General features: G+C 39.7%; 1 protein-coding gene across 1 annotated transcript in view; it reads right to left on the reverse strand.

Annotated features, from left to right (window-relative positions):
* LOC121866792 (dipeptidase 1-like) overlaps positions 1–14,568 on the reverse strand; it is a 107,830-nt gene that overhangs the window by 19,053 nt on the left and 74,209 nt on the right. Inside the window, exons 10-11 of the mRNA XM_042366522.1 lie at positions 11,132–11,308; positions 3,792–3,876 (exon numbers count right to left, since the gene is read on the reverse strand). Of these exons, the coding sequence (XP_042222456.1) occupies positions 3,792–3,876; positions 11,132–11,308 (262 nt within the window). The remainder of the gene's footprint in view (positions 1–3,791; positions 3,877–11,131; positions 11,309–14,568) is intronic.

Here is a 14,568-nt window from a genome sequence, read left to right on the forward strand (position 1 = left end):
CTCTCTCTCTCTCTCTCTCTCTCGACCGGCTATGCATAATACAGTATATACCTCCCTCCTTCACCTTTGACCTGACCCCGAGACCTGAGTTAACCTCCTTTTTGGTCGCTGAATATTTTATCGCCTTTGAAGTCTTCAGTGCCACTAAAGGCAAATTTAACTACACCAGAGACGATCTTTATTAATATTTTTTAGTCGTATTTTTTTTTTCGTTTAAAGTTTTTTTTTCTTTTTTCAATTTATGGAGTTTTTCGTTTTCTTTTAAGTTTTCTCATCTTATTTTTTAATCTATTTTAAATTTCTTGTCGTTTCGAGGTTTTATTTTTGTAAAGTTTTATAATTTTCTTGATTTTTCGTAGGTTTCTTGTTAATAATTTCATGATATTCTATTGTTGTTTTCTTTTGTTTTTCTTTTCGTTTGATTTTTTGTTTCTCATTTTTAAGTTTCAAGTCATAAATTTCTGTTTTACTCTTCAATTTATCGTCTTTTTACATTATTTGGCGTTTCATCTTATTTTTTTAATTATTTTGTTCTCTAAAACATTTATGAAATTTCTTTATATTTTTTTCATTTCTTAAGTTTTCTTGTTTTATTAATTCTTCGTAATCTTAATTTTTTCTTTACTCTTAAATATTTACTTTTTTTTATGTCTTATTTTTTCTTAAAGTATTTATCTGTTAACTAATCTATCAATTTATCTTTATTTCCATCTGTCTATATCTATGTATCTATTTATCTATATTTATCTATATCTATTTTTCCACCTATATATTTATCTATCTACCTCTCACCTGTTTACCTATCTATCTCTCCCTATCTACAGGTACCTATCTTTCGCTCCTTATCTGCCATTCTATCTATCTATCTATCTATCTATCTATCTATCTATCTATCTATCTATCTATCTATCTATCTCTCGTCACCAAGACCCCTTTTCATCTCAGATCAATCTCTCTCTCTCTCTCTCTCTCTCTCTCTCTCTCTCTCTCTCTCTCTCTCTCTCTCTCTCTCTCTCTCTCTCTCTCTCTCTCTCTCCCCCATTCCTTTGTGTTTGAGTTCTGTCCTCCGGGTAACATTTCCTCCTCAGTGTCAAAGCATTTCTGCATATCATTTTTTTTCCTTCACTATTGCATTGAAACCTTTACCCGTCTTTGCTTGCCCTTTCTTCACTTTTTCCAATCAAATGTAAATACGATTCCTACTCACAAATCTCTTCGTATCTTTCTGTAAGTTTCACATTTAAATTCTAAACTCTATTTCTACTACACTAGCTACAAATTTTATTTATTTTTTCTAGAACTCATAATTAAATACAAAATCGTTTTCCATATATATTATTTTCTTGTAAATTGTCTTATTGAATTTTTTTTTCTCTAATATTTTTTTGGTATATTTTATTTACATTGTTAAATTCGGTTTCTACGGGATTTTATTTTTATTTCCATTAATTTTTTCTCAACTATATTAGTCTTTCTTTTGTGGGATGTTATTGTTTTTTTTTTTTCTTGCGTAAGTCAGCCCGATGCCTGTTTTACTTGACTGGCTGAATCATAATATTTCCTGCCGCCTTGAGAATTTTTTGCAACTGCGTCTCATTTCATTCGCTGCTAGACGTATGACCAACCCCCTTACTAACGCTGCTTTTAATCTTTATTTCATTATCTACTGACTCCATTTCCACATATAATTCAACGAAGTTCATCAAAGTGTTCCGTGTACATTGTGTTTTTTTTCTCAATAAATTTAAGCCTTTGTTCAATTTAATATCTAAACGTACACACACACACATTCCACACACACACACACACACACACACACACACACACACACACACACACACACACACACACATACATTCCATCAGGTCACACCACACGTGACTGTAGCTCCCCATTCATGTCCTTTCCATCACCACCAAACTCATTCAATTTCACATTCCATTTCTATCTATTTCATATATATGAAACTCACTCCCTATAACATTTCGTCCGTATCTTTTTCCATCAACTATGAACGCACCTCTCAAAAATACACCTGTATTTTTCTGTCGATTTTTCTTTACCTGTTTTGTCACGGTCGTCAGCCACACCACCACTTCAGGCAGGTTTTTTTCATCAACTAAAATGTCCTTTCTACAAAATCATTCATTATTTATATTTTTTCCAACTTTTCTGAATACATTGTCTGCAAGATATTCATTGATTTTATATTTTTCATTCGCATTGAACCCACCGTGTACAATTTATTCATTAATCTTATATTTTTTATCACTTGTGAACGCACTGTATATTTCACCTTTCAATTATATATTTTTCATCATTTGTGCATGAACTGTAAACAATTTGTTCAATCCTATCTATCTTTCTACCTACAACATTTATCTATCTCCATCCATCCATCCATGTAATTCCACATCTCTAACTCCTTAATCCACCTAATCCATCACTCATATCTAACTGTCTAATCCACCTTTACATATCTATTTATTCACCCTCGCCTCCTTACCCTTTGATCGGCCACTTCGCAACTCAAGGACTCGCTAGTGTTAAAAGCTTGTCCTTTGTATTTCTTACGTGCGTTTGACAGTGGTTCGATTGTGTAGCTGCTCGGACCCGTGTGGTATTGACAGCTAAATGGGCCTAGCGGAAAGTTCCTCCTTCTTGGTAGAGTTGTGTGAGACGAAAATATGGAAGGAGAAGGAAGAAAGGAAGGAAAGGTGGCAGGATTAGAAGAAAGCTAGGAAGGATGGATGGAAGGTGTGAGAGAGAAGAGAGACAGTCAGATTTCTTGTATTGGCAGCTAAATTGGCCGACCGCAAAGTTATGAGAAGGAAGGTGGGTGGAGGAGATGAAGGAGGAAGACAAGGAGAAGGAGGAAGACAAGGAGAAGGAGGAATAGGAGAGATGTGAAGTAGAAAGAGAAAGGAGAGAAGGAAAGGTTGTGAATCGATTGCCAAATGAGCCTAGCGGAATTTTTCTCCTTGGCAAAGTAGCATGAGAAGGAATATCAAGGGAGGAGAAGGAAAGTAAGAGGAGGAGAGAGATCGAGTAGTAGTAGAAGAGAGAGAGAGAGAGAGAGAGAGAGAGAGATAACATGTATTTTATCGACATGTGATTGACCCTTGCGGAAAGCGTTTGTTGATAAAGTTATGCAAGAAAGAATATAGCAGTAGAAGAAGGGAATGAAGGAGGAAAAGAAAGATGGAGTAAGAGGGTGGTAAAAATGGTTGAAAGAGACGGACAGACAGACAGCTAAGTAAAGATGAGAGTCTTGACAGCTAAACGGGTCTTTAGATAGAAGGAGGGGAATAAAGAAGAAGAGAATTTATTTTAGCAAAGATGTGAGAGAATGAAAAGGAAAAGAAGAGGGAACTGAAGGAGAGATAGAGAGATAAACAAATAGTTAGAATCGTGTGGTATTGACAGATAGCAAGAAATGTTGTAAACTTTTGGGACCACGAAGAAGAAGAAGAAATAGAGAAAATCGGAGGCAAGAAGAGACAGACAGATAGACAGAAAAGGAAAACAGAGAGAGAGGGAGAAACAGAACAATGGAGAAAAAGAGAGAAAGCAAGAAAAGCCATGAGAGAATTACACAGAGAGGTAAGGTGAGAGAGAGAGAGAGAGAGAGAGAGAGAGAGAGAGAGAGAGAGAGAGATGTATACTGTGAGATTTATAGAGAGGGAGACAAAGAGATAGAGGAGGGAGACGGAGAGATAGAGAGAGAGATAGGTGGTGTCACAGAGAGATACAGAGAAAGAGATAATGATAAACAGTAATAAGCTACTCACTGGCCACATGGGTCACATTAGCCGTCTCACTACAGCTGACGTGGTCGGCATAGAAGCTCACCATAACAATGCCTCTGTTACGTTTCTGAAAGGAGAGAGAACAACATGTCTTAACCATTCTAATCCTTAAGGCAGTTTAGCGGTCTCTCAGTGAGGCGACTGCTGACTTCATGAGGCAAGTTTTACGTTATGGGAAAATTTTTACGTAGATGAGGCAAGTTTTTTTTTCATGAGGAAAGTCTTACGCAGGTGAAGAAAGTTTCACGTCAATGTAAGAAGCTTTCCCATATTGCTCTCTTCATTGAAATAAACTTCCCCCATTACTCTCCTCGCTGAAAGAAGCTTTCTCCTCACTACTCAATGAAGTAAGCTTTCGCCTCACTATTCACCCTACTAAGCTTTCTCTCGTCGCTGAAAACAAGTCTTACCAACTTCCCCTCTGAGGAGCTTAGAAAGTTTCCCTTCAGTCAGGTTAAGAAACAAGTGTAAGAAATAGGAAGAAGGAAGAACATTCGTCTCTTTGTCTGTCTGTCTGATAGTATGGCGAATGTTTACTTTCAGTATTTTTCAGGTGAGAAGGATGTTTGTGTGTGTGTCTGTCAGTCCATCTATCTGTCTATTTGTGTCTGTCAGTCCATCTATCTGTCTATTCACATACTCTTCTTAGTATCCACAACTCTATCTGCTCATTGACCTGATCGTCTGTTCATAGGATGGTAATATCTTCTATATCATTACGGTACACTGTATACTGTATACATGGTGCCTGTATGATTTATATAATACATATTGACTGTTTAATTGATTGTCTAAATAGTTACAAATGACCCAATTATTTGTGTGTTAACGAGAAATTGTTCGGATATTTTATTTTCATTAATTGTTGTCAGATCAGGTGAGGATTAGACACCCTAGCTAATTTCACCTGATTAAACACCCTAATGCTACTTTGGGGGGTTAGGTTACGTTACGTTAGATTGTTAGGTTACGTTACGTTACGTTAGATTAGATTGTTAGGTTAGGTTAGGTTAGGTTAGATTAGATTTGATTTGATTGTTAGGTTAGGTTTTGTTACTTTAGATGTTAGGTTAGGTAAGGTTGGATTAGATTAGGTTAGGTTAAGTTTGGGTGTTTTATCATCAGGTGAAATAAACTGGGATGCCTAATCTTCACGTAGTCACTTTTTTCATGTGCAAAAACTGTCTTCGTGAAAGGAGTTAAATAAATTAATAGCGCATATACATTAAAACATGAGCCAGAACAACGAGAACATCAGCAACAGTAATAACAAGAACAGAGAACAACATCATTAACCATAACAACAACAACAAAAATATTAATAATAACAACATTGACCATAACAACAACAATATTAATAACAACAACAGCAGCAACAAAAACAACAATAATAATAATAATAATATCAACAACAAAAACAACAACATATTATATTCCTACACATTCTGGACCCTCTCAATGAACTCAGTCCATCTTAAAGAAAAAAGAAGACAAGCTTATACAAGAAAATCGCAAAAAATGAAAATTCGACAAAAAATAAAGACATTTTTACCTCTTGAAGAGTAGTACGCGGACTTATTAAAACCACCAAAATGAAAAGTAATTATAACATAGTACTCTACTCTGCTCAAGACATCCCAGACATGATAATGGTGGAAAAGGAAAAAAGTACTCGAGAAAGAATTTTTTATATTTTCGTACAAAGGACTCGGGGAGGGGAAAAAATGTGTGGAAATATTTAAACAGAAACGAACTTCCTGAGAAAGAAGAAAACTCCGAACTGACGTGGGAATGGATTTGAACTTTTACAAAAGGAAATAGAACTCAGGAATGACTTGGAAATAAACTCTGGTTAAGTAAGGAAAAAAAAAAACATTGAATTCAAGGAAAGGTCTTTGAAATGGAATTAAACCCACCTAAGAAGACCTTAAATAACATCCAAAGGAAAACTAAATCCCTGTAAAAAAAAAAGAGAAAAGCAAAATAGAAATAAATAAAAATGTCCGAGAAAAACAGCGAAATGAAAAAAAAAAGACAAAAGAAATCCGAAATTAAATTAATCTGACACAAAGAACGAAGTAAGAAAGACAAAATAGAAGAGAGAAAAAAACGAGTGTACTGTATTTTATTTTATTTTTTTAAAGGTACATGTTTTTTTATGTCGAAATGCTGAATGAAGATGATGAGGAGGGGGAGAGTAGCTACACAGTGCACGCCTTATTCTCACCGTTAATCCTCACCCCATGAACGCCTTAGTCTCTTGTTTACCTTCGCCTGATCTTCTCTTAACTAGGAGGGAGGGAAACAAAAATTATCCAGAGTTTCGTTTCACTTTCATAAACTTTAAACTCCCTTGCGTTTTGCTTTCACATCAAGTAAAAGTAAGTCGGTATTTTGTTTTTTATTTTTTTTATTTTTTTTCTTTCGTCGCTATCCTGTGGCTTACAGTTTGTGGGAGTTTGGGTGTGATTTCAGAAGTTTTATTTTGTTTCGACTTTTGGAGAGATTTTGCTGTTTTTGTTGTTTTAGTGTTGTTGTTGTTGTTGTTGTTGTTGTGTTTATCTGTGTGTTCATTATTGTGAATTCCCAAGTTACTTGTTTTGTTTTTGTTTTTCTTTATCTGGTTGTTATTGTCTGATTTGTTGTCATTTTTTCTTCTTCTTCGTCTACATGTTGTTCTTTCTCGTCATCTTCTTTGTTATATTTTTCTTCTTATTGGTCAACTTTGTCGGCGTTTTCTTAATTATTATCGCCAATTTCTTAATTATCATCGTCATTTTCTTAACTATCATCGTCATTTTCTTAACTATCATCGTCATTTTCTTAATTATCATCGTCTTCTTGCTCTTCCTCATAATCTAGTGTTGATACCTGTATTAAGCCAACATTTTCATCTACTCGTCACTTTGCTGTTGTAAGTTGACGCATCGCAGCTGTCACTTGTCATCTGGTAAGGCGGTCACAGAGGGGAACACATGAGACCAAGTCTGTGTTGCTCTTAATACCAGTCACTTTAGGCCAAGCCAGGGAGGATATACCAGACAATTAAAACAAAACAAAAAGACATTAAAGCACCACAAATTACTTTCAGAATGTCATCTTTATCAACAACAAAACAACAACAGTTCCAAGAAACAAACTCTAAAGAAAGCGTCTCTCAGGCAGTGATTGCTTCACCACCGACGTCCTGATAAGAAATTGCTCAACAAATCAGAAAAAAAACAGCTTTCATGAGGGAATAAGCGAACCATGATGGTAAGCCAATCAAATCAATGGGAACTCAGTATAAAACAATCTTTGTAATGTGAAGGGCATTTCGTTCTTTTTTATTTTTTTATTTATTTTTTTTGTCGAGGTTGTGGTTAATGGTCGGGGGAGGAAGGTGACAGCGGCACTACCAAGGTAAAGACATAACACCTCTTCAATTACCCTCAGTGGAACATTAAAGAAAAAAAAAGTGAAAAACCATCCTAATCCTGAACTCAAATTATTTTCCCATAATATTTTTCAACCTAATGATAACACAATTTGTTCGCCTTAATCCATTCCCCGCCACCACCGCCGCAGCCACTCTCAAGGAACATGTAAATCTTCCAGGTTCCAAGATGCAGAAAATTGAACTTTGATCCTAGCTTTCGTCTTCTTCCACGTCCCAATCACATGAAGCATCCCTTTATGACCGCCACTTAATGCTGTTGGTTGGCTGGTTCTTACTAGGTCTTTGACACCTACGAGTCGCCCACACATTGCACGACTTGTCCTTCAACTCTTAGCTGTTAAACATTGTGCCTCAGTAGTTGTTGTTCTTGACTAACTCACAAGGCTTGTTTTATTACGCCCATCACTGTTTTATTTTCTATTCATTATATATCTTTCTCTCTCTCTTCTCAAGACTCTTTGGACTTATAATTAAACACGAATAAAAGAGTTACGGACTTCAAGATAAAATAGTCAGAAAATTCACCAGAGACTTAAAGAAAACTTCTCCTTGTTGAGGGATAAGATTGACTCTCAAATATACAGTGAGACCTTCGCTCTCCTCATTCTATTACAAGTTGCTTCTCACACCTGACTCACAACTTTTGACTTCTCTCTCGAAAACTTTTGTGGATCTTATAATGTTTCTTTTAAATATTTTAAAGGCCTTTCGGAAAGTTTGGCTTGGGAGTCGTTCTGCCATGACTCTTTGAAGTGTTTTGGTCTCCTGCTTCTTTCATTTCCATCAGACCTTCTTTCATGTCCAACCACAACACTCCTGAAGCTGCAGACGGACCACAGACTTGTTATTGTAATTTTCAACTGCGTCAACAAGTTCTCTGAATACTAACGCTGACTCTTTCGTTCACAGTATCACAAGAGGAATTTATTTAACCTCATTCCAGTTCGACTCCCCCCCCCCCACCCACCCACCCGCACTTCGAACCCCCACCACCCACCCCCACCCCCATCCCCATCCCATACCTCTTAACCCAAGATGAAGGACCCTGGGTTCTATTCGTTTTCCAATGTGTTTAGCAAATGGAGCGTACCTCAAGGCTGTGTGTTTCCCCCTGCAAGTTTTTCGGTAATATCATATTTGGCGACTGATAACGAACTTCAATATATAACCGTAGCTTCAATCTACTCTCTCTCTCTCTCTCTCTCTCTCTCTCTCTCTCTCTCTCTCTCTCTCTCTCTCTCTCTCTCTCTCTCTCTCTCTCTCTCTCTCTCTCTCTCTCTCTCTCTCTCTCTCTCTCTCTCTCTCTCTCTCTCTCTCTCTTATACCATTAGCAATATCCCTTAGCTACGGTACAACGTTCCCCGAGATGTAATCACACCCCGAACTACCCTATCTAAGCCAACATAACAATTGACACCCTCGTTACGAGCAAACCACCCTGGCATAACAGTCGTCAGGGAGCAGTGATCGAGCAATACAACACCGTAACAATAAGCCCTACCACAATTCATTATAATCACCACAACAATAGAAATATACACACGGAAATAATACAATACAACAATACATAATACAATATAACGATACATTATACATTACAGAAATACAAATGTCAGAATTATACATCAAAATTATATAACCACAGCATAGTTTTTTTATTGACACGTAAAGTCTTTAAAAAGGGTAAAATAGGTAAATATATTGGACCCAAGCGAGACTCTGACAGGTTTCAAGTTAATCGGACCAGAACTGAAAGAGTGATGATTTACTGTTAATTGTTTGAGAGAAGAAGAAGAACGATAATAAATATGAGAACAAGAAAAATAAAAAAACATAATAATAAGAAAAAAGAAACAGAAGAAGAACGAGAATAAAAAGAAGAAGAAGGAAAACGGGAAGAAGAAGAAGAACGAAAAGAAGAAGTCTATGGATGGAGAAAGAGAACTAAAACGAACAGAAAAACGAAAACGATAAAGAAGGAGAACAAGACCAAGATAATGTTTCCCTCCATCAAGATAAACAGTAACAACCAACAACACCCCAACAACCATCATTTAGAACAACTACCAACCACGAGACAAGCGCAACCATTGGTCAACATCACACTGTAAATAACACACACCTGGAATAATTTCAGATAGTCGTACAGTAAGTTTTTTTTTCTCGCTTAACTGCGATTCCAAGAATTTAATAACTTACGATAGTTTTTTGATGTTATTGTAAAGGTATTTTTTTTTGTCATTAACTACGTGTTGAAACAAAGGAGGTATGAGGTGAGATGAAGGGGGGTGGGGGTAGAGAAGTTATATACCTCCAAGTTATGGGGGAGTCAGCCTGTAGGGCCTCTGAAATTCAATCTTTTGTGTATTGGGGATCCAATTAAATAGATCTTACAGCTGAAGTTATGAGAAAAAATAATCATATGAGCCTCTTGAGATTTCTACCTATTTTTTGGGGTACCTGAGCTCTCTCTCTCTCTCTCTCTCTCTCTCTCTCTCTCTCTCTCTCTCTCTCTCTCTCTCTCTCTCTCTCTCTGCCTGCCAGTTTTCCTCACAATATCTGTACTGTATATCTCTTACAGGTTTGCTTATCTACTTGTCCAACTTTATCCAACAAATGAAAGAAATTAATGTGTCTGTCTGTCTGTCTTCTATTTATTTCTCAATCGGCTTATCCATTTTATGTAATTATGTATTCATTCATCCATCCACTCCATCCACTATTCATTTCTTTCTTTCTCCTGTCTTCCTTTTCCCACTATCTCCTTCTCTCCCCCCCCCTCCCCTACCTCCCTCCCTCCCCGCCCAGGTTCCTATAGGACTTGCTGCCTGCCACAGGATGTCGTTGGGAGATGTTTTTCTTCGTTCTTCCTTCCCTCCTTCACTCCTTCCTTCCTTCCGCACGTTCACTTCCCTCCTCGGTCTCTCTGTTTTTCTTCTCTCGCTCCGTCACTCCTTACCGAGTATCCTGTAGGACTTGTTACGTTCTGTAGGACTTCGGTGCCAGGATTTCTGTCGTTTAACCTTATCTTCATTCTTGTTCTTCTTGTTCTTGTTCGTTTTGTTCTTGATGTTCTTTTTTATTTCTTGTTCTTATTCTTTTTAGTCTTGTTCTTTTCTTCTTCACGTGATTTTTTTTCTTGATTTTGTTCTTTCTTTATTTTTTCTTTCTTTCTTTCTTTCTTTCTTTCGATGTTCCCTGTTGTCATTAGGTTCCCAAAGAAAATTTCCTCTCCTTCCTTTCCTCCCCCTCCGTCCTTGTCCTTGCCTTTTCCTCCCATCTCCCTCCTTCCCTCTCTCGCTACCCAGTTTCCTGCCAGATTACCACCTGAGGCAGGACGTCCTCGAAAACATGTCTCAAGTTTAATATTTCTCCTTCCCTTTCATCTTTCCCCTTTTCCTCTTTCTCCCTCTTTTCTTAGTCCTCTCTTCCCTCAGGACTCACCAAAAAGGCGAAACACAATCGTCGATACTCTCTTCTATCCCTCCCTTCTCCTTTTTCCTCCCTCCCTCCTTCCCTCCTTTTGTTCTCCTTTCTTCTCCATCCCTCCTTTGTTTTTCTCGATAATTCTCCTTTTTTTTTTACTTCCTCTCCCTCCTTGTTTTCCCCTCCTCCCTCTCCCCAAGCACCAAGGATCGTGTAAGACTCACCATAATCGAGACCAATCCTTTAAAATGTATCTCCCCCTCCCTCCGTCCCGTCTCCTCTCGCCCTCTCCTTCCCTCCCCACCCCTCACTCCTTGCTTTCTCTTCCCCCCCTCCTTCCCTCCCCAGCCCTCCTGTTTTTCTTTCCCCTCCCTCCACCCTCTCCCCTTCCCTTCTTCCTGTTTTTTTTATTCCCCTCTCCTTCACCATGCACCAAGGGTCGTCGTGTAGGACTCACCACTTGTAGTAGGACATCGTCGGGGACATTCCTGGGGTTGTTACAGAGGGCGCGGGAGGAGGAGTGAGAGAAAATGATGGGAGCTTCCGTGACGTCTAGGGTGTCCTTCATGGTCTTGGTGGACACGTGTGAGAGGTCCACCATCATCCCCAGCCGGTTCATCTCTTGCACCACTTTCTGTAGATGAGAGACAGTGAGTGAGAAAGAGCTTGATTAATTTGTTTTAGTGAGAGAGAGAGAGAGACAGAGAACTATAATCCCGAGGGGTTCATCTGGTGTAGTATTTTCTGTAGGGGAGACAGAGAGACAGAGAGAAAGAATGGGAGATTACTAATTAGTAAGCTACACGGGTAGGGAGAGATATAGAAACAGTGAGATAAACGATACATTTCCTCCAATACTTTCTTCTACGGAGGGAGAGACTGAGAGGGAGATTGAGAGATAGAGAAATGAGTTATCAGCATAAATAAGTGATGAGTGTTATTGTTTGTTATGATTTACATGTTGATAAAGGTTTATTATTATTATTATTATTATTATCTTGGTTATCATAATTTTCTCTTGTCATTATTAATGTGATTATGCATCATTATCATCATCATCTTCATTATAATCACTACTATTACTGCTACTACCATCACCACCACCACTACTACCACCACCACCACCACCACCACCACCACCACCACCACCACCACCACCACCACCACCACCAACACCACCACCACCACACCACCACCACCACCACCACCACACCACCACCACCACCACCACCACCACCACCACCACCGCCACCACAATCGTTATTACTACCTCCACCACTACAATCACCACCACCACCACCACCCCCACAATGACTATCCACTACCTCCACCACTACAATCACCACCACCACCACAATCTACACTGTCATCACCACCTATGCTATCACTATCACCACCACCACCACTACCACAACCAACCATCACCACCGCCATTAAAAAAATATATGAAAGTAACACTAAGGGACAAACTACACAAACCACTCTACACATTCGCTCGCTCCGTGTTGTCAGACTTAAATCACGACAAATTGTACTCTGGTAGAAAAAAAAATCCGCGTCATTATTATAACTTTTTGGGCGTTTTCTGTCTCCATTTGCTTACACTTTTTACTCTCCTGGTTTTCTAAAGTACGTCTGAATTTATCTTTATACCATTATCTATCTCTACGTAACGTTCTCTCCTTCCATCATCTGACGTTCTCTCCCTCCATCTGGCGTTCTCTCCCTCCGTCACCTAACGTTCTCTCCCTCCATCAAACGTTCTCTCCCTCCATCTAACGTTCTCTCCCTCCATCATCTGACGTTCTCTCCCTCCATCTGGCGTTCTCTCCCTCCGTCACCTAACGTTCTCTCCCTCCATCTAACGTTCTCTCCCTCCATCTAACGTTCTCTCCCTCCATCATCTAACGTTCTCTCCCTCCATCTGGCGTTGTCCCCCTCAGGTTAAGGCATCTGTCAGGTTTCATTAAGGACAGACAAGAGGCTTAAGATCCGGTAATAACATCTGGTGGTCTCTGCTGGCCTTGACAACCCTGTGTGTCTCTATTGAAGGCAAATTAAAAAAGTCTTATAAATACCTAAGTCATAAGGCCTCTTTTGTCCTCTCTCAACCAAGTAAGCGGGAGTTTTTCATTTTATTTTTTGTATAATATTCACGGGGACTTTATGCCATTGATGTGAGTCTTGAGTCTTCTTTTGTTGTGTTTTGTTGAATAGACCGATGTGAATTTATTATAACCCAACCCAGCCCAACCCAACCCAACCCAACCCATCCCAACCCAACCCAACCCAACCCAGCTAGTTTGCTGTGTATTCCTTTCTGTTGACATTTCTGGTGAGTAACATATTTCACCCCCCTCCCCTCCCCTCCCCTCCCGCGGAATATATCAATGAATCCAAATGTATATATTAGATTGAGTGAGGCGAGAGGGTAGAGCCGTGACAGAGGACAACGTGGCTCACTTGTCCAGAGAATCATGCAACAGATGGCGTTAAAAAAATCCCCGGATGACACATAACACACACTACACTGGGAGCCATTGAAGCTGTTAAAATGATCGTCCTGCCTGCCTGCCTGCCTGCCTTCCTTCCTTCCTTCCTTCCTTCCTTCCTTCCTTCCTTCCTTCCTTCCTTCTTCCTTCCTTCTTCCTTCCTTCCTTCTTCCTTCCTTCCTTCCTTCCTTCCTTCCTTCCTTCTTCCTTCCTTCCTTCCTTCATACTTACTGCCCGCCGGTGTGTGTATGTGTGTCTCTCTCTCTGCCTGCCTGCCTGCTTGTGTGTGTGTGTGTGTGTGTGTGTGTGTGTGTGTGTGTGTGTTTGTGATTTTTTCCTTAATTTTGTGCGATAAAAGTCGAGCCATTGGAGGTGATGGGAGGCCTTGACCTTAGACTCCTCAACCATCAATAACTTTAACAAATTTATGGCACTTTATCGAAGTCTCTCCCAATCCTCTCTACTTCTCTTTCATTCCTTCTTTTTTTCTCTTCCCTCCTCTACTTCATCCCTTTATCCTCCTCTCCTTCCCCCTCTCTTTCATCCGTTTATTCTCGTCTCCTTTTTCCTCTCCTCATTCCTTTCCTTTATCCCTTCAAACTCCTATCCTCCCTCCATTCTTTTTCTCTTCCTCTCCTCTCTTCTCCACGTATCAGATTCTTACATATCACAGTAAAGGTCAAATAATTTTATCACTAAACAGGTAAGGTGATTGATGTTAGCAGGTGAGGTGGATGTTACAGGTGAGGTGGATGGATGTTAGCAGGTGAGGTGGATGGATGTTAGCAGGTGAGGTGGATGGATGTTAGCAGGTGAGGTGATGGATGTTAGCAGGTGAGGTGGATGGATGTTACAGGTGAGGTGGATGTTAACAGAGGTGAGGTGGGATGTTAGCAGGTGAGGTGGATGTTAACAGGTGAGGTGAAGGGATGTTAGCAGGTGAGGTGGATGGGTGTTAGCAGGTGAGGTGTGTTAGCAGGTGAGGTGGATGGATGTTAGCAGGTGAGGTGGATGGGTGTTAGCAGGTGAGGTGGGATGGGTGTTAATGAGGTGAGGTGGATGGTGTTAGCAGGTGAGGTGGATGCAGCAGGTGAGGGATGGATGTTAGCAGGTAGGTGAGGTGTGGGTGGTGTTAGCAGGTGAGGTGGATGGATGTTAGCAGGAGGTGGGTGGTGTTAGCAGGTGAGGTGGATGGTGTTAGCAGGAGGTGATGGATGTTAGCAGGTGAGAGGTGGATGGATGTTAGCAGGTGAGGTGGATGGATGTTAGCAGGTGAGGTGGTGGTGTTAGCAGGTGAGGTGGGTGGGTGTTAGCAGGTGAGGTGGATGGATGTTAGCAGGTGAGGTGGATGGATGTTAGCAGGTGAGGTGGATGGATGTTAGCAGGTGAGGTGGATGGATGT

Source organism: Homarus americanus, unplaced genomic scaffold, assembly GCF_018991925.1.
Source record: "Homarus americanus isolate GMGI-L3 unplaced genomic scaffold, GMGI_Hamer_2.0 scaffold31032, whole genome shotgun sequence".
NCBI classification, from domain to species: domain Eukaryota; kingdom Metazoa; phylum Arthropoda; class Malacostraca; order Decapoda; family Nephropidae; genus Homarus; species Homarus americanus.